We start from the raw sequence: 18,894 nt of genomic DNA, 5'->3' as shown, positions 1-18,894 counted from the left end.
ATGGGAGAAAATATTTGCAAACGAAGCAACTGACAAAGAATCTCCAAAATATACAAACAGCTCATGCAGCTCAGTATCAAAAAAACAAACAACCCAATCCAAAAATGGGCAGAAGACCTAAACAGACATTTCTCCACAGAAGATATACAGATTGCCAACTCACTCATGAAAAGATGCTCAACATCACTAATCATTAGAGAAATGCAAATCAAAACTACAATGAGGTATCACCTCACACCGGTGAGAATGGCCATCATCAAAAAATCTACAAACTATAAATGCTGGAGAGGCTGTGGAAGAAAGGGAACCCTCTTGCACCTTTCGTGGAAACTGATACCGCCACTATGGAGAAAATTATGGAGGTTTCTTAATAAACTAAAAATAGAACTACCATATGACCCAGCAGTCCCACTACTGGGCATATACACTGAGAAAACCATAATTCAAAAACAGTCATGTACCACAATGTTCACTGCATCACTATTTACAATAGCCAGGACATGGAAGCAACCTAAGAGTCCATCGACAAATGAATGGATAAAGAAGTGTGGCACACATATATATAATGGAATATTACTCAGCCATATAAAGAAGTCATAGAGTCTGTCATACAGAGTGAAGTAAGTCAGAAAGAGAAAAACAAATACCGTATGCTAACACATATATATGGAATCTAAAAAAAAAAAATGGTTCCGATGAACCTAGGGGCAGGGCAGGAATAAAGACACAGACGTAGAGAATGGACTTGAGGACACAGGGAGGGGGAAGGGTAAGCTGAGACGAAGTGAGAGAGTGGCATGGACATATGTACACTACCAAATGTAAAATAGCTAGTGGGAAGCAGCTGCATAGCACAGGGAGATCAGCTCAGTGCTTTGCGACCACCTAGAGAGGTGGGATAAGGAGGGTGGGAGGGAGACGCAAGAGGGAGGGGATATGGGGATATACGTATGCATACAGCTGATTCACTTTGTTATACAGCAGAAACTAACACTGTAAAGTAATTATACTCCGATAAAGATATTAGGGGAAAAAAGTAAATTATGTAGCAAGAATATGTGCAAATACACTAGCAATCACAATAAATGAGAATATATTAAAAGAGACTATGAAATTGGGTAAAATGAAAATCAGCCATTTTTGTCACTAGAAATCTAATTTAAGCCAAGTGACACACAGGGGTTAAGTGATGGAAAAAGAAATTGCCACATAAATTCTAACAAGAAGGATGGCAGAAAAATATATTAGAATCATACAAAATTAAAAGACCAAAAACATAAAGCTAAAAATCACTAAATGGGAAGAGTAGTATATTACATATTAATAAAAATCTGTACTAAAAGGTAGGCTTCTCATAAGTCTCATTGGTTGGAACTACTTCCCATATCAATGGCTGAACCAATCATAGTTAAGGAGACTAGAATTTCCATGATCAGTTAGACCATTTGCAAATGGATCCCTGGACTGATTTCTTCTGACTTCTTGGAAATACAGGCCATGGTAAATAGGATGAATACATGAAGGAAAAAAACAAGGTTTTAGGAGAGAATTAGGCAATCGACAATATTTTGTACACCACGCAAGTTATCACAACACACAATTTTTTCTTGTATAGCATTAATTACTACCAAATGATTAATCACTATAAAATAAAAGTGCAATGTTTTTTGTCTCCTTTTGTCCATCTTCTCCATGAAAAAGTAAAATTCAGGAGAGCAGGGACCTTGTCTATCCTGTTTCTAATTGGAGCTCCAGCATCTTGCAGAAGGCTCAGTACATAATTGGAGCTCAATACATGTTTGTTGACAGGATGGATGGATGGATGGATGAATACTGGGATGGATTACTCTGAGATAGATCAACCAGAATAATAAAGTGGAAAAAAAAAAAAAGGGCTTCCCTGGTGGCGCAGTGGTTGAGTGTCTGCCTGCCGATGCAGGGGACACAGGTTCGTGCCCCAGTCGGGGAAGATCCCACGTGCCGTGGAGCGGCTGGGCCCGTGAGCCATGGCTGCTGATCTTGCGCATCCGGAGCCTGTACTCTGCAACGGGAGAGACCACAGCAGTGAGAGGCCCGCGTACCAAAAAAAAAAAAAAAAAGCCAGAAAAGGAAAGCTTTATATGGTGTTAAATAATGTCAGAGTTACAGGGATAGAGGGATTGCAAAAAGACCACTACATTGAATGTTCAGAAGGGATTTTACCTTTAGAGAGCAGTTTCAGTAAGAACATTTATGAATATAAACCAGAACATAAAGCATTAAGGACAAAGTGGGCAGTAAAGGTATGATTACAGTAATATTACCTTTGTCCTTTTTGTTTGTTTGTTTTGGTAGAGGCAGAAAAGGTGTTAGCTCTGAGGATAGCAGAATCAAGGAAGGAGTGGGTTGGCTTCTTTATTTAGAATGGCAAGAGTCAGCATGTTTGTTGACAAAAAATGTAGTAGTCAGTGGAGAAGAATATACTGAAGGTATAGTTTGGAAAAGGAATTGTAACTAAATTTCTAGAAGAGGGAATTGAATCAAATGTAAAATACTGAGAAGTTAAACTTAAGGAAGAACCTACTGTCACCAGAGACCAGAGTAATGTAAGAATGTGAAAGTCAGGGACATACAGGGCAGGATCAATGTGCTGTCACCTCAACTTAACCTAGAGAATCTACTCTCCAACTCCACAGGAGGTGTTCAATAAATACTTGTTGAATGAATGGAATGAACAAACATGAATAGACGCAATGATACAAATGTATTATTTTCTGTATCTTCCTACCATAAACGTGATTCTTTTTTTTGAATTTTGTTTTATTTACTTTTTATACTTTTTATTTACTTTTTATATATTTACTTTTTCTTATTAGTCATCAATTTTATACACTTCTGTGTATACATGTCAATCCCAATCGCACAATCCATCACACCACCATGCCCACCCCCCCGTGGCTTTCCCCACTTGGTGTCCATACGTTGGTTCTCTACATCTGTGTCTCTATTTCTGCCCTGCAAACCGGTTCATCTGTACCATTTTTCTAGGTTCCACATATATGCATTAATATACAATATTTACTTTTCTCTTTCTAACTTACTTCACTCCGTATGACAGTCTCTAGATCCATCCACGTCTCAACAAATGACCTAATTTCATTCTTTTTATGGCTGCATAATATTCCATTGTATATATGTACCACAACTTCTTTATCCATTCATCTGTTGATGGGCATTTAGGTTGCTTCCATGACCTGGCTGTTGTAAATAGTGCTGCAGTGAACACTGGGGTGCATGTGTCTTTTTGAATTATTGTTTTCTCTGGGTATACACCCAGTAGTGGGATTGCTGGATCATATGGTAATTCTGTTTTTACTTTTTTAAGGAACCTCCGTACTGTTCTCCATAGTGGCTGTATCAATTTACATGCCCACCAACAGTGCAAGAGGGTTCCCTTTCCTCCACACCCTCTCCAGCATTTGCTGTTTGTAGATTTTCTGATGATGCCCATTCTAACTGGTGTGATACCTCACTGTAGTTTTGATTTGCATTTCTCTAATAATTAGTGATGTTGAGCAGCTTTTCATGTGCTTCTTGGCCATCTGTATGTCTTCTTTGGAGAAATGTCTATTTAGGTCTTCTGCCCATTTTTGGATTGGGTTGTTTGTTTATTTAATATTGAGCTGCATGAGCTGTTTATATATTTTGGAAATTAATCCTTTGTCCATTGATTCATTTCCAAATATTTTCTCCCATTCTGAAGATTGTCTTTTCGTCTTGTTTATGGTTTCCTTTGCTGTGCAAAAGCTTTGAAGTTTCATTAGGTCCCATTTGTTTATTTTTGCTTTTATTTCCATTACTCTAGGATGTGGATCAGAAAAGATCTTGCTGTGATTTATGTCATAGAGTGTTCTGCCTACGTTTTCCTCTAAGAGTTTGATAGTGTCTGGTCTTACATTTAGGTTTTTAATCCATTTTAAGTTTATTTTTGTGTATGGTGTTAGGGAGTGTTCTAACTTCATTCTTTTATATGTAGTTGTCCCGTTTTCCCAGCACCACTTATTGAAGAGACTGTCTTTTCTCCATTGTATATCCTTGCCTCCTTTGTCATACATTAGTTGACCACAGGTGCGTGGGTTTATCTCTGGGCTTTCTATCTTGTTCCATCGATCTATATTTCTATTTTTGTGCCAGTACCATATTGTCTTGATTACTGTAGCTTTGCAGTATAGTCTGAAGTCAGGGAGTCTGATTCCTCCAGCTCTGTTTTTTTCCCTCAAGACTGCTTTGGCTTTTCGGGGTCTTTTGTGTCTCCATACAAATCTTAACATATTTTTGTTCTAGTTCTGTAAAAAATGCCATTGGTAATTTGATAGGGATTGCATCGAATCTGTAGACTGCTTTCGGTAGTATAGTCATTTTCACAGTATTGGTTCTTCCAATCCAAGAACATGGTATATCTCTCCATCTGTTGGTATCATCTTTAATTTCTTTCATCAGTGTCTTATAGTTTTCTGCATACAGGTCTTTTGTCTCCCTAGATAGGTTTATTTGAATGTGTTATTTTCTGTATCTTCCTATCATAAACATGATTCTTCTCGTTTTCTTAAGGTAAACCATTGAAGTGATAAGGAGTAACAGACTCTGCCAGCCAGGAAATGCCTCCAGGGGACATTTTCCAACAATGACAGACTGAGCAAAAAGGGAGACAAGCAAAAAAAAGGTAAATATCCTTATATATTCTACCCTTATTGAAGTCCCTAGTGATGGAATTATCTATACGCTCGCACTTCATTTTACTGAAAGCTTCAGTAAGTAAAGGGGAATAATTTATGTAAAAAAAATTTAATCAATAACCAGAAAATATGTATGTATCAATATTTGTCTAACTCCATAAGAAAAACAAGATTAAGAAATAAAAAGCTTAATTTTCACTGTCTAAAGTAACTGCTCAACCCGAAAATTAAATCCCAGATCTGATTTTCTAATCTGTTGAGCATTCTCTTTATAAAATGTTCTACTTTTAATGGTTTTCACATTTTGAATATATACACCAAACTTTATAAAATACTATTTAAAACTCACTAAAAGTTATTTTAAAGTAAATCGTATCTACAATGATTTCACAACACTCCCCTCGGTATCTAAGTCCCTCAGGACCTAGGAATAAGATAAAAGATCACAGAAACACTTCATGTGATTTAACAGACATTACTGAAAATACAACATGAGTGTATACCAGATTTAGTTTCCACATGCTAATTACTAGAATCTTACTAAAACATTGCTTCTTTAATTGTGGATTTCAATATGAGGCCTTTGTCAGAAGAAAAAAAAATTGTTAAACACCACGGGATAAAAATGTTTCATGGTTTCCTTATTGCTTATATAGTAGCTTAATAACTAAATTGGCAACTTACATTATTTCTTTCAACAATTTAATTACTACGTACTATGCACAAAACAGCTCAGCGACACAGTCATTCATATCATATGCTGGATGAAATTATGAAAGAGTAAGAAGTTGGCCACTTCTGGGAGGAGCGTAGCACTCAAAAGGGTCAAATTGGGCTTCCCTGGTGGTGCAGTGGTTGAGAGTCCGCCTGCCGATGCAGGGGACATGGGATCGTGCCCCGGTCTGGGAAGATCCCACATGCCGCGGAGCAGCTGGGCCCGTGAGCCATGGCCGCTGAGGCTGCGCGTCCGGAGCCTGTGCTCCGCAACGGGAGAGGCCACAACAGTGAGAGGCCCGCATACAGCAACCCGCGTACGGCAAAAAAAAAAAAAAGGGTCAAATTAGAGCAACGACAATTAGTACATATTTCATAATATGATTTCCACCCACAATTGCTATAATAAGTTACCTTGTGCAACAAAGACATAATGGAAAATAACCAAATTAAACGAAATCAAGGAACTCAGAATGGGAGTTAGAATTCAGTTAATTGTATAATTGAAGAAACAGATTTAAGAGACATTCTGGAAGAGGGCTTCCCTGGTGCCACAGTGGTTAAGAATCCGCCTGCCAATATAGGGGACACGGGTTCGATCCCTGGCCCGGGAAGATCCCACATGCCATGGAGCAGCTAAGCTCGTGTGCCACAACTACTGAGCCTGTGCTCTGGAGCCCGCGAGCCACAATTACTGAGCCCATGTGCCACAACTACTGAAGCCCACGCACCTAAAGCCTGTGCTCCACAACAAGAGAAGCCACCACAATGAGAAGCCCACGCACCACAATGAAGAGTAGCCCCCGCTCACCACAACTAGAGAAAGCCTGCGCACAGCAACAAAGACCCAACACAGCCATAAATAAAAAAATAAATAAATTTATTTTTAAAAAAAGATATTCTGGAAGAAATGACAGGATATCACCATAAACACAGCAAGAAAAAAGCTGGAAAATAAAAATGATGGGGAATATAATGGTCTTCAACTAGCTGAATAATTTATTTTGCTCTTTTAAAGGACCTGAAATGAAGTGGCTCCTTGGAGCTGACTCCCATCTTCCCCATCACTCCCAGCTCTTGTTGAGGAGCCCCTGGCACCACTGAGCCTACGTATCAAAGGCAGGTATGACCATCAAGTCACAACACTGTTTTTAGTTACATGCCAGAAATTTCATATTCTAATAAGGATTACCCTTGAAGTACTTTTCTTAGGAGGTTCTGTATTCATTTCGCTGATTCCTCTTGCTCGTTTTATTTGGAATTTTATGTTTTGTTTGGAATGCCTCACATATTTGTATATGTGTAGAGTATCCTTACTTTTCATTCTATGTATATTTTTAGATGAACATTTAAGCCAGTTTCATGATTTTGTACGCCTGCTTTGTTTGTTATGCATTATAGTAGTCTCTGGACACTATTTGCAATATCATATATCTTTGGTTTAAAAAATGGCAGTGGCATTGGTTATGTTTTGTAGATCATAAGTTCCCAAGTGTTCTGTCATCTTCTCCATGAGATGCTGGCACCAACTACAGCAGACACACTGTAGCCCCTATGAGGCTAAGTATCACAAGAGTTTTGACCAGAAGGAGCCACCACACCACCATACTCTTAAAACACATTCACATCTCACCATTTTTAACACCTGTGGGTTTTTTTTATTTTTCGGAATTTTCATGTATGTAAGAATTTCTGTTCCGAAACCCTTCAAAATTATCTAGTACCCCAAGCAAATAATTAGCAGTGGCTAATTGGGTCTTTGAATACCTTCTGGCCATGTTCGTCCTTCATCTTTTGCAATATTTTAGTTCCTTCCCTTATAGAATCCATATAAGCCTGTCTTCTGGCCTGTAATGGTATAGGAAAAAAAATCATGGGAAAGGGGCTTCCCTGGTGGCACAGTGGTTGAGAGTCCGCCTGCCAATGCAGGGGACATGGGTTTGTGCCCCGGTCCGGGAAGATCCCACATGCCGCGGAGCGGCTGGGCCCGTGAGCCATGGCCGCTGGGCCTGCGCGTCCGGAGCCTGTGCTCCACAACGGGAGAGGCCACAGCAGTGAGAGGCCCGCGTACCGCAAAAAAAAAAACAGAAATCATGGGAAAAAAGCATCACAACAATGTACTGGTCTGCCTATCATGGGTCTGGTTCTAACAAATTAACCTCATGCTAAGCATGTAGTAAGCTCTCCATATACAGTTGCTTACTGAGTGATTTATGCATATGTCTGCAGATGCCCCTTGGGATATACAAAAAGAAGGTGAGTATAAGCACAGTCATCCAGCACATTTTAAAGGATGATCTAAATGTTTGTTTCATTAAGCTTTAAAAATATCCCCTCAGAGATAATCGACATAGTTTATTCTTTCTAATGAGAAGGGTTTGAATCAGAGGAAAGTTAAATATATTTTTCAAGAATATTCCAACTAGCTGTTAAATATCAGAGGCAAGCAATGGTGACACTGACTACAGAAGCACTGACGTGTCTACTGCTCATTAATGCTATCCCTTTAAACAGCGTGTCAGCTGCTGATTGATGCCATGTAATCCCAGAGATGCCTTTCTCTCTAGGTCTTTGCGTCCCTAATCTGTACCTGAAGTTCACTTCTCTTCCTGAGAGGGGAAGCAAAGCCTGTTCAGGAGCACAGGAGCCAACATTTCTGGCTGAATTAGGACCTCAAGGGGGAACCTCGGAAGAGCCAGCACACACGGTAAGATGTCCTTCAGTCCCAGTGACCCTCCACGTCAGTGTTCCCCCCATGGGCACAGAGACCATGTGTGCTGGAATTTATGAGACTTCAAGTATCCTATCTGTTCATGTCACTTTCTCTCCCTCACATTGATTTGTAGCCCACCCTCTGTAAGGCAGAGAGGCCAGCCTGATAAGCTAATGCGTAGGAAATCCATTGTTCTCATAAAACTACCAGCAGCATCATGGCAGCAGGTGACATATTTCAGGCCTAGTTCTTTGGACTAATAATCCATAAAGTTTATGTAGCCTGATCCCCCCTTTTCTCTTGCCATAATTTTTCTCAAGCGCTTCTTAATTCATTCCCCCATTTCTGTCACTATAAAGCCCATATTCCATCAAATAATAAGAAGCACTTGCCGGAAACGGAGCGAGGCTCTCTGAACTGTATCAGCTATAGTGCTGCCCATTAGGAAGGTGGAGCTCCAGATGTGTTCAGAAAGCCCACATATATCCAAACCCTGCTACGTTAGACAGGCACACATATCCTAGGACTTTGTTGTATCCATATCCTGAAAACAAGGGGACTGTGATAAGATATAAAGGAGGGGGAGTCATTCTCCAATGACCCCTTCTTTTTATATTAGAGAAGGTTAGTTTTTATCACAAATATCCCATACAAGATCTGAAAGGTGGGAAGGGGGCCGGGGGCACATCTTATATTCAAGGGACTAAAAGGAGGAGTAAGATAGTTAAAGCAGATATGATGACTTTATTGAGGAACCTATTTGTATACCTTTCTTTTAACCACTTTGCTGTTCTTTTATCAAAATATGGGTCCTAGTTTTTGAGTCAGAAAAGAAAACGGTTAGACACATAAAGTGTCAATGAAAAGGCCACAGAAACTAGGAAGTCACATGGCATCTCAACTACAAAGAGTTCAAAGTTACTTGCAGTCCTAATGCTTGCTGTGATCCCTGGGCAGGACAGGAAGTTTCTGTTCAAAAATAGGGGGAAAAAAACTTTTGATCACTATTTTTCTTAGTTCTAAGTCCCAGAAATTTCTATGTCATATTCACATTATTTTTCTATCATAAAATATTGATCTAACATATTAATAATAAATTTTTTGTTATTCAGCTAAAATATACACCTTTAGTCATCCTCCCCCACAAGCTATGCTTATAATATATTAATTCAATAAGCAATATTTCAGCCTCCTATGCACAAGCACTGTGGTCAGACATGACCCCAGACCTCAAGTGCTTATAGCCTAGTGTGGAAGCCAGACAAAAAGATTAATGAGACTAATGACTATATATATGTGTGTGTGTGTGTGTGTGTATATATATATATATACACATATATCTGTCCCAAGTTCCTGGCATAGAGGTCCTAAAACCTTTGTAATTTCCTAAATGGTAAGAGCTTTAGGAGCGTCTCTTGTTCTAATATTTCGTCTCTGACCCCATCCCTGACTCAGGGCTCCTTAAAATCCTCATAATTTCCTAAGTGGTTAAAGCATAATGAGCATCTTTTGTTCTACTGAGGCAACTCCATGTGGGCTCCTGGATGACTCCTGCACGGGGGCTGGTCACCAGAAAGACTGAGCCATGATTAGAAGTTTGTAATTTTCAGTCTCAAACCCCCATCCTCCAGAGAGGAAAAAGGAGCTGGAAATGGAATTAATAATTGATAATGCCTGCATGAGGAAGCCTCCATAAAAGTCCCAGAGGCATGGGGGTTCAGGGTACTGTCAGGTAGGTGAACATATCCATATACCAGGAGGGTGACCAGACCCCAACTCCACAGGGACAGAAGTTCCTGCACTCGGGACCCTCCCTGACCTCACCCTATGTATCTCTTCATCTGTATCCACCCCTTAATAAACTGGTAAACATAAGTAAGTATATAGTAGTATGAGTTCTGTGAGTGGCTCTAGTAAATTAAGTAAACCCCAGGTGCAGGTTGTGGGAACTTGTGATTTGTGGCCAAGTTGGACAGAAGTTGTGGGTACCTTGGGGACCTACCACTTGCGACTGGCAACTGAAGTGGGGAGCTGTCTCGTGGGACTGAGTCCTTACCCTGTGGAATCTGACGCTATCACCAGGCACAGAGTGTCAGAACTGAGTTGAATGGTAGGACACCCAGCTGGTGTTGCAGGACTGCTTGGTGGGGAAAACACCACACACACCTGGCCTCAGAAGTGTTGTGTGTGTGTGTCAGTGGGGCAGGAGTAAAGGAGACACTCAGGAGAGAAAGGACTGGGGTTTTTTCTAGCTCAATATGCCAGGAAGTAAGGGGAAAAAAGTAGTCAAAGGTAAATTAGAGGAGAAAAAATTTTTACAAAAAAGAAGAAGATAAATCAAGGAGGCCTAAGATTTAAATAATAAGAATCCCATAAAGAGAAAATGAAGGGAAATAAATCAAAGAAATAACACAAGAAAATCATCTAAAACTAGAGATAAGTTTCCAGACTTAAAATGAATAAAAATGACCGTCCCACTAAGGCACAATATGAAATTACAGAATATCAGAAAAAAGGAGGTATTAAATTACTTCCAGGGGAAGCACAGAAAAGACCTCATGTAAGAACTCAAATTCAGATGGCCTTGGGTTTCTCAGGAACAAATAACTCAAAGTTAGAACAGCAATGCCTTCAAAACACTAAAGGAAACTTATTTGCAATTTGAAATACTTAACAGAAAATTGCAAGCTAGGTGTGAGGGCTGAATAAAGACAGTTTCAGACGTGCAAGGGCTTGATCATACATCTTCTCTTGGCAAGCTACTAAATAATATGCTCCACCAAAACAAAGAAATAAATTTTAAAAATAGAGAACCAGAAATCAGGGAACCCAACACAGAAAAGCAACAAGAGCAACTCCCCAGATGATGTTACAGCAGTGATTCTCATCCTTAGCTGCAGAGTAGAATTACCTGGGGAGCTTTAAAAGCCTAAAGCCCAGGCCACAATACAGCAGGAGCTCAGGGGGTTCTGACCCAGGCATCAGGGAACTTTAAAGCCGCCCCCCCACCCAGTGATTCCAATGTGCAGATGAGGTTGGGAATCATTCCGTGAAAGGATAGTCCCAGAACCACAGCTGTGTACGAGGCTTAAAAGAACAACCAGCACAGGTTAAGTCAGGAGGGAGGAGGAAGAGAGGACGGACATTTCCAGAAGGGAAAGAAACCTGAAATTGACAAGTTCTCTGACAGGCACAAAATGGAAAATTGTGTGGAAATTTTCATCAAGAGGCACTTTGTAGAACAGTCACAAAAGCTAAAGGAAGGCCATCAGATGTTCAAAGGAAACTAAGAAAATGCAAAAATAAAATGAAATTTTTTCAAAGTTCTGAAAGGAAAAAAATGTAGAGTATAACTGGCTTGGCAGTGAGAAAATATTTTCAGAGTCATAATAAAGGAAAGCCTTGAAATACTGAATGATTATATGGGGCGAACGGGGGAAAGAAATGAGTAAGATCTAACATTGATTAATCAAGAGACAGCAATATACACGTTAACAGATATTTAGAGCCAAATAACAAAAGACACAGCTAAGGGAATCTGGCAGGATGAATAGTGGCCCCCAAAGATGTCCGCGTCCCAATCCCTGGAAGTTGTCGATGTTATACTTTATATGGCAAAAGGGACTCTGCAGAAATTGAGGATCTGGAGACCAGGATATGGGCCTGTGTGATCCAGGTGGAACCAATATATAATCACAATGGTCATTATGAGAGGAAGGCGAGAAGGTCAATGTGGAGAGAAGGTGAGGTGAGGATGAAACGTCAAGATTAAAGTGATCCACGTGCCAAGGAGCCAAAGAATGGTGGCAGCCCAGAGACGCTGGAAGAGGCAAGGAACTGATTTCCCCTCGAGCCTCCAGAAGGAACCAGCCCTACTGACACCCTGACCTCAGTCCCTTCATCCTCATGTCTGACTTCTGACCTCCAGAACTATGAGAGAATACATGTGTGTTGTTTTAAGCCACTAAATTGGCAAAAAATCATTACAGCAGCAATGGAAAAGTAATACAAGGAGTTTAAAGAATTGAAATGGAGGTAGGATTGAAGGGATGCAAGGGACGTATGCCTTTCAGTGTTGACTTTTTAAAGGTCACGTGACACATGGGTAAAAAATTAAAGCAAACTGCACTGAGTGTTCAGAATAGTGGAAGTGAGAGGATATGGCCAGACAGGCGGGAATTAGAGAGCAGTGCTCCTCAAACATTAAGGTGCACACAAATCACCCGTGGACCGTGTTAAAATGCAGGCTAGGGCTTCCCTGGTGGCGCAGTGGTTGGGAATCTGCCTGCCAATGTAGGGGACATGGGTTCGAGCCCTGGCCTGGGAAGATCCCACATGCCGCGGAGCAACTAGGCCCGTGAGCCACAACTACTGAGCCTGCGCGTCTGGAGCCTGTGCTCCGCAACAAGAGAGGCCGCGACAGTGAGAGGCCTGCGCACTGCGACGAAGAGTGGCCCCCGCTTGCCACAACTAGAGAAAGCCCTCATACAGAAACGAAGACCCAACACAGCAAAAATAAATAAAAATTGATTTTAAAAAAATTTGGTGAATTTTTGAAAAAAAATGCAGGCTGATTCAGGTGTGGAGCTCCCAGGTGATGCTTATACTGCTGGTACCTGGAGCACACTTGGAGCAGCAGAGACCTAGACTGCAGGACCGCAGAGAGGTGAGTTGTGGGAGGTAGGGGAGAATGGAGGCACAGGAGGACAGAGGGCAGAGAGGGCTTTGTGCTTAAGCTAAGCTATTTTGACTTGATCCCTGAAGATATAGGGAGCCACTGGGCAGTGGAACAACAGGATGAGGTTTTTTAAAAATTACTAGTCCCTGTAGAAGAGGCAGGGGGAAGCAAACCAGAGACGGGCTGTACATTAATTGTACAACTGGAAACATTCAGTGATCAGGACTGGGGAGGGTATGATGCTGCTGGTACTTCTGCTTCCACACCCACCCCCAGTACAGAGAACTATATCCATCCATGTGTGAGTGGACACTGTAAGTTCTTCTTGTCTGAAGTTCTCCTGTGTGACACCCACAGGAATCTTCTTTTTTTTTTCACTGACATCGTCATATGGCATTTATTAAATTCCCATCTGCCATGGCAGCCCCACATTTAAATAAGTGTAAGAAGAACAATTTTCTCAGGAAAGTTGCATTATATAGTAAAATTTAAATTGTGTTTAAAAACACTTGAGGGCTTCCCTGGTGGCGCAGTGGTTGAGAGTCCGCCTGCCGATGCAGGGGACACAGGTTTGTGCCCCGGTCCGGGAAGATCCCACATACCGCCTAGCGGCTGGGCCCGTGAGCCATGGCCGCTGAGCCTGCGCGTCCGGAGCCTGTGCTCCGCAACGGGGGGGAGAGGCCACAACAGTGAGAGGCCCGCAAACCGCAAAAAAAAAAAAAAAAAAAAAAAAAAAAAAAAAAAAAAACACTTGAGACACTGCGGCTCCTCAGGCCCCACCTAGATGGAGACCATGCAGTGCTCACCTTCTGTGTACTGACCACAGTTAAGGCAAACCGCAGGTGTCTTCTTTTAACTTCGCAGAAGTGTCGTGTACATACTTGATTTTCCTAAAGCATTAAGAAATGGTTCTGCAGTGCATTCTCTGAGGACTTCTATGCATATGGATTAGACAGTATGAGAAGAATACAATATGGGTAAAAAGTCAGTTAAATATATTGAACACCCACAAATTACTAATAGTTTGGTGTCAAAACGGGAGCAGCTATTGAATGCTGTTGGTAAGGAGCCAATACTGCTCCATATTTCCTATTAATAGCTCTGAGGATCTTATGACTAAGGCACTAATCAATCCACAGAAAATGCAGCTCTGGGAGAGATTACTAATGCCTTGGAAGACACTATTAAAATTCCAGGATGATCTTGTTAAATTGAAGAAATGAGCCAAAATCAATAGAGCAAGCACACAGGTGTTTCAACCACAGAATTCAAGAAGCCCTCAAACAGAAATCAAGACCATCCTGCCAGCCAAACACCCAGGTGGTAAAGCTAGCCAACTCCTGCTTTCCCTCCCCTCCCCCATCATGAAAAGGCTATCCAGACAGATGTCATGGAGCATCTCTACACGGGGTTTAATTCTACTACCTACAGCTTCTCAACTCCTTCCTCCAGTGCCCTGCAATGAGGGGAGAGGGATGATGGATTTGATGTGACTTGTGGAGCCCACACTAGTAAATTTGGACTTTGGAACACCACCTTAGAAGCACGGAAAAAAGAAGAAGCATTTAGAGGTTTGTAGGTAAGAGGAGAATGACTTTTTCCCAGGGAGTGTCCTAATGTCTTCCCGACATTTTAAAATGTGGTCACTAAAGAGAAAAGGCGCTGGGTGGAGAGGAAGGTCAGATGTCTCTAACAACCTCTCATTTACCTGCCCATACCCTGAAAAACTAAGACTTTTTAAAACTTAAACCAATCTTTTCTTTCAACTACAAGGCTTTCGAATGGTCATCCTTAATGACACTACTTCCTTGCCTCCAGTTGGTCAGTCAGTAACCAAGCCCTGCCTCGTTCACCTCCTAAGTGGTTCTCTGACCTGCATTCTCATCTCCATCCTCTCACCCACCACCTTCCTTCAAGTCTTCATCGTTGCTTGCCGAGGCTAATATAGAAGCCTCAGAGACCTCTCTATTACTTCAGACCCATCCTTCACCTGGTTACCAGTGATCCAGCGAAAATGCAAATCTGACCTTGAGGCTTTCCTGTTCAAAACTTTTCAGTACCTTCAGTACTGACAGAATGAGGTTCAAGTTTTCCAATGTGGCATATACATGTCTGCGGTGGTGTTCTACCAGAAGCACCATGAGCTTCCTGTGTGGGGCATCTCTGGAACCTCAGTGTCCGGGAGTTGGTGATAGCATCTTGTACCCGGGGTCAGGGATGCTACAAATCCTGCACTACCCAAGACAGCCCACACAATGAACCATCCCAGACTGCCACAAATGAGAAACTCTCCTCATGGCTACTGATTTCTTCTCCAGCCTTCTAGCTTGCCCTTCTAGACTGTGGCTACACAAAACTCATCCCTAACACAGCCATGCTTTTTCTTGCCATTATACCTTAATTCTTGCTTCTAATTTCTGACACCTGGAATGACTCTCTTCTGACTCATCTTTTAAGCTTCAGCTTTCCAACTGCTACATGCTCTGCACTCACCACTCTGCTTTATACCTGGTTCTCTCCTTCACTTGACTAAGGTCCTTCCAGGCAGAAACTGTATGTGCTTGGTAGACCTTATATAAACATAAAAATTTGAGGGATGGATAGATGGACGGATGACTGGGTGAGATCAAAGGTTTTTCAGAGGCTGATGCTCAGTCCATAATGTTGGCAACAAGTACAAGCATTGTTTTACAGCTGAGACAATAGTTGAGGTCAAAGTTTCAGCTCAGATCACCTGCCTTTACTTCCAAAATTCTATGCTGTACAGGTCACTCTCTGGCCTTAATCTTCATCCACTTTACAAAGTGCCAGATGGCACCCTGAATGACGTTCCACTTACCCAAGCTGAAGATTGTGGGTCGCAAACAGCCACTGGACAGGTACCTCTGTGTGGCGACTGTGTGTCGAGTCTTCTCAAGAACTCAGCAGTTTTGCTAGCACAATCCAAATAGGTGTTAGTGCCTTCATCAAAGTAGAACTATCATTATTTATTGTGCCTTTGGGTACTAGCCTAGACTTTTATTGGGGGACGACTAAAAGTGTCCTAGGTAGAACAAAAGGTGAGTTTGCGGACGCGGTAGAGTAGAAAATCAAAACAAAATGCTATTGCAAGGCTGCATTCATAGTTTGAAAAACGTAAAACTAGGTTTGTGGAATATGAACCTATGATTTCATTTTTTTCTGCTTCGTGTACTTTGACATGGAGATAAATGTCCTCTCTGATTCCACAGTATGGGGCCCTAATTTCCTATCTGAACATTTAAAGCGTGACACTCAGACTTCACTGTAGGGCTGTGGAATATCCCTCCCCTACAGCACCTCACTCCACACTGGTGTCATATTAGGCCCTTCACCCTCCAGGGCTCTCTCTCCTAGTCATCTCACTGCCCTCGTGCTTTGACTACTCTCAGCACACACAGAGCTGCTAATCCATAACTCTTAACCATTTATGAGTCATGGACCCTTTGGAATTCTGAACGCAGAAACAGACCCTCTCCCTACACACACACGTACACACACACACACACACACACCTTTATACTTGGTTTGTACCTTCCACGGAAGGTAAGAAGTGCTGTCAGTTCTGGTCTGTATTTCTGGCATCTCTATTTAGCTCTAAGAGACTGTGATAGATGGACCTAGACGAATCCTCTGTCTTAATAAGTTACTTTTTCCTTAAAAATCCACCCCATCATCCCAGTTCCTCCCCTCATGTATGTCAGGCACGAATATTGGAATTGTTTCCCAGTCCTTACTGTAACAACTGCCCCATTCTGCTTACCAGTGATGAATTTCTGTTCCTTTGTCCTTTCCCCATGTAATTTGTGGGATTTTGATCCCATTACTCCAATATTCACAATCAAATAGCTCAGCAAGGCCAGACTTACACTGCACCAGACCCTTGCACCCTGCTTCCCTTCTGCTTCCTTCTTTGTCATCCCTCTGCTTCCCGCTAATACTTTAGGCTGATGCTAAGATCCACTTTATCAAGCATTTAGGGCATGGGCATCAAAGGAGACACAAATGGTCTGGTAAAAATAAATGGTATCCAGTGAGGCAGGGGGGAATCAAAAAAGGAATAAGAAGTTAAAGAGATGCCAACATCACTTCAAATAATTACTTAGGTAGAACATGGCACTTGAACAAGGTCAGAAGCTTGAGCTGGGAAAGGAAGAGCTGAAAGTTAAGTGACAAACATAACCCTGAGAAACACAAGGCTTCAGCAGCTGAGACAAGCAGGTTTTCCATTTGTCTAGGATTGCTTATCTTGCCCAGAATAGACAAGGAGACTAATGAAGTCGCAGAGGCTGGAAGCTGCCCCATTGTCTGGGGCTTTATGAAGCCATCAGTCAAAAGTGCAAAAAGAAGAGTATTGCCAGAAGTTTGGTTAAGATTTCTGAATATCCTTAGCTGAGAGCAGACCGTGGGAGAAAGCAGTGAAAAAGAAGCACCATGATAATAAGCAAATAAGGAGCTTCAGACCAAGTAGGCTGGCAGCCCTGCATTGTGTTCCAACAGTTGCTTCTTACCTGCCAATGCCAAGCACTAAGCTGGCTGGGTTGCTAACCACCAGGCATGGCCTTTGTGCCAACGATCACTGCCCCACTCATGCCACAATCATAATGACAGGGCCACAGGACTGTCAGAGGCATACAAGTAGGGGCCTGTGAAGAATGGTGGATAACTCCCAAGTGATTAACTATACAAAACAAGACAAGTTCCAAGTTACCAGGCTAAATGGCATTTTTCTACTATCAATACTGTAAATTCCACACATTGGCTGAACTGGATTGGAATTCCTGTAGGTAGTTATGGTCGTATTTAATAAAAAAATATATGAACCTCCTTGAGGGGCAAAAGGAGGAAGATCTACTGGACGGGAAATCCAACAAAACTAAGAACCCTGGACTCTAGCACTGAGTCACCTTTTCATGGGGGTTCTTCTGCCACCTACTGAGGGGGGTGATCCTCTCCCACTTTATCACTTTGACCCAGGCATAAATACAGGATCCCTTCCTTTATTCTCCATAGAACAACTGAGGATGGACCACCAATAACAGACTGGTTTTGAAGATTTACTTAACTCATCTTCAACTTATGACACTTGTTCTTAGGGTGATGCCTATGGCTTATCCTAAAATGCCTCTTTAGGGTAGCATCACCTGGGCATAATTCCATTGTAGCAGAGACTGCTAAATATCCATCAAAATGGAAGTTCTCCTCTTCTAGTCATACAACCTGACTACATTTCCTAGCCTCCCTTACTGCTAAGGCTGGCCATGTGGTTGAGTTTTGACTAATGGAATGAGGAAGTGATACACACCACTTCCAGGATGAGCTAATAATAAGTTTCCTACGCATACACCCCCATACATTTTCCTCCTCCTTCTGGCTGTCTGGAATAGAGGCAAACCCCAGCACTAAGTTGGAAGTCGTTTGTGTATTGAAGGTGGTAGCACTGCCAACAGTTTTTGGTGCCTCAATATCTGAGTGGAGGGGGTCTCCTCTCAAACCTGTTCACCCATGTCTTACATGAGAAAAAAAAAATGCTCAACCAACTATTTATTTTGAGGTCTGTTGATCACAGCGATTAGCCAACCCTAGTAATACAACATAAATTTACATATACAAGAGAATTCTCTCAATTTAGGTCATCAGTTCCACAAGTAGTACATAAGAAGAGGCCAAGAAGAGCTGAGGAACAGTAGAAGAACAGAATTCTCAAGGATTAAGCTAGGCATCTTAGTTATTTCAGAACCTTAGTCAGGGGAGGAGAATGTGGGAAAGGGGAGGAACCCACCCATCCTTAAGCTGTCTTGGTATCAGGTCTAGGAGCCGCCTAGGCCCAGAGTATAAAAACGTGTACTCATTTATCCCAGTAGTTTGAGGACAGGTAGGGGTTTGGAAGGAGAAACTGAGGGTGAGAAAGTCAGGGAAGGAAAGGGATATGGCTGGTTATATTGCAATATGATGGAATATTAATGGAGATTCATCAATCAAAATGTTTTTGACTTTTTTGAAAGGATAAAATATACGGGAAAGGCCACAGAGAGTGAAATGTGTGTCTGTTGGCT

The 18,894-nt window shown here is 41.8% G+C and overlaps 1 protein-coding gene across 3 annotated transcripts in view; it reads right to left on the bottom strand.

Moving 5' to 3' along the window:
- EPSTI1 (epithelial stromal interaction 1) overlaps positions 1-18,894 on the bottom strand; it is a 100,690-nt gene that overhangs the window by 21,271 nt on the left and 60,525 nt on the right. For 2 of the 3 annotated variants that reach the window (XM_032611036.1, XM_032611038.1), the window contains exon 7: positions 15,660-15,753. In XM_032611036.1, the coding sequence (XP_032466927.1) occupies positions 15,660-15,753 (94 nt within the window). Of the gene's footprint in view, positions 1-4,504; positions 4,672-15,659; positions 15,754-18,894 lie in introns of those variants that run through there. The other variant, XM_032611037.1, reaches the window with a different exon arrangement.

This window comes from Phocoena sinus, chromosome 18 (assembly GCF_008692025.1).
Source record: "Phocoena sinus isolate mPhoSin1 chromosome 18, mPhoSin1.pri, whole genome shotgun sequence".
Taxonomy (NCBI): Eukaryota; Metazoa; Chordata; class Mammalia; order Artiodactyla; family Phocoenidae; genus Phocoena; species Phocoena sinus.
The sequence above is the reverse complement of the archived record's forward strand: the minus strand, read 5'-3'. Positions and strand labels throughout refer to the sequence as shown.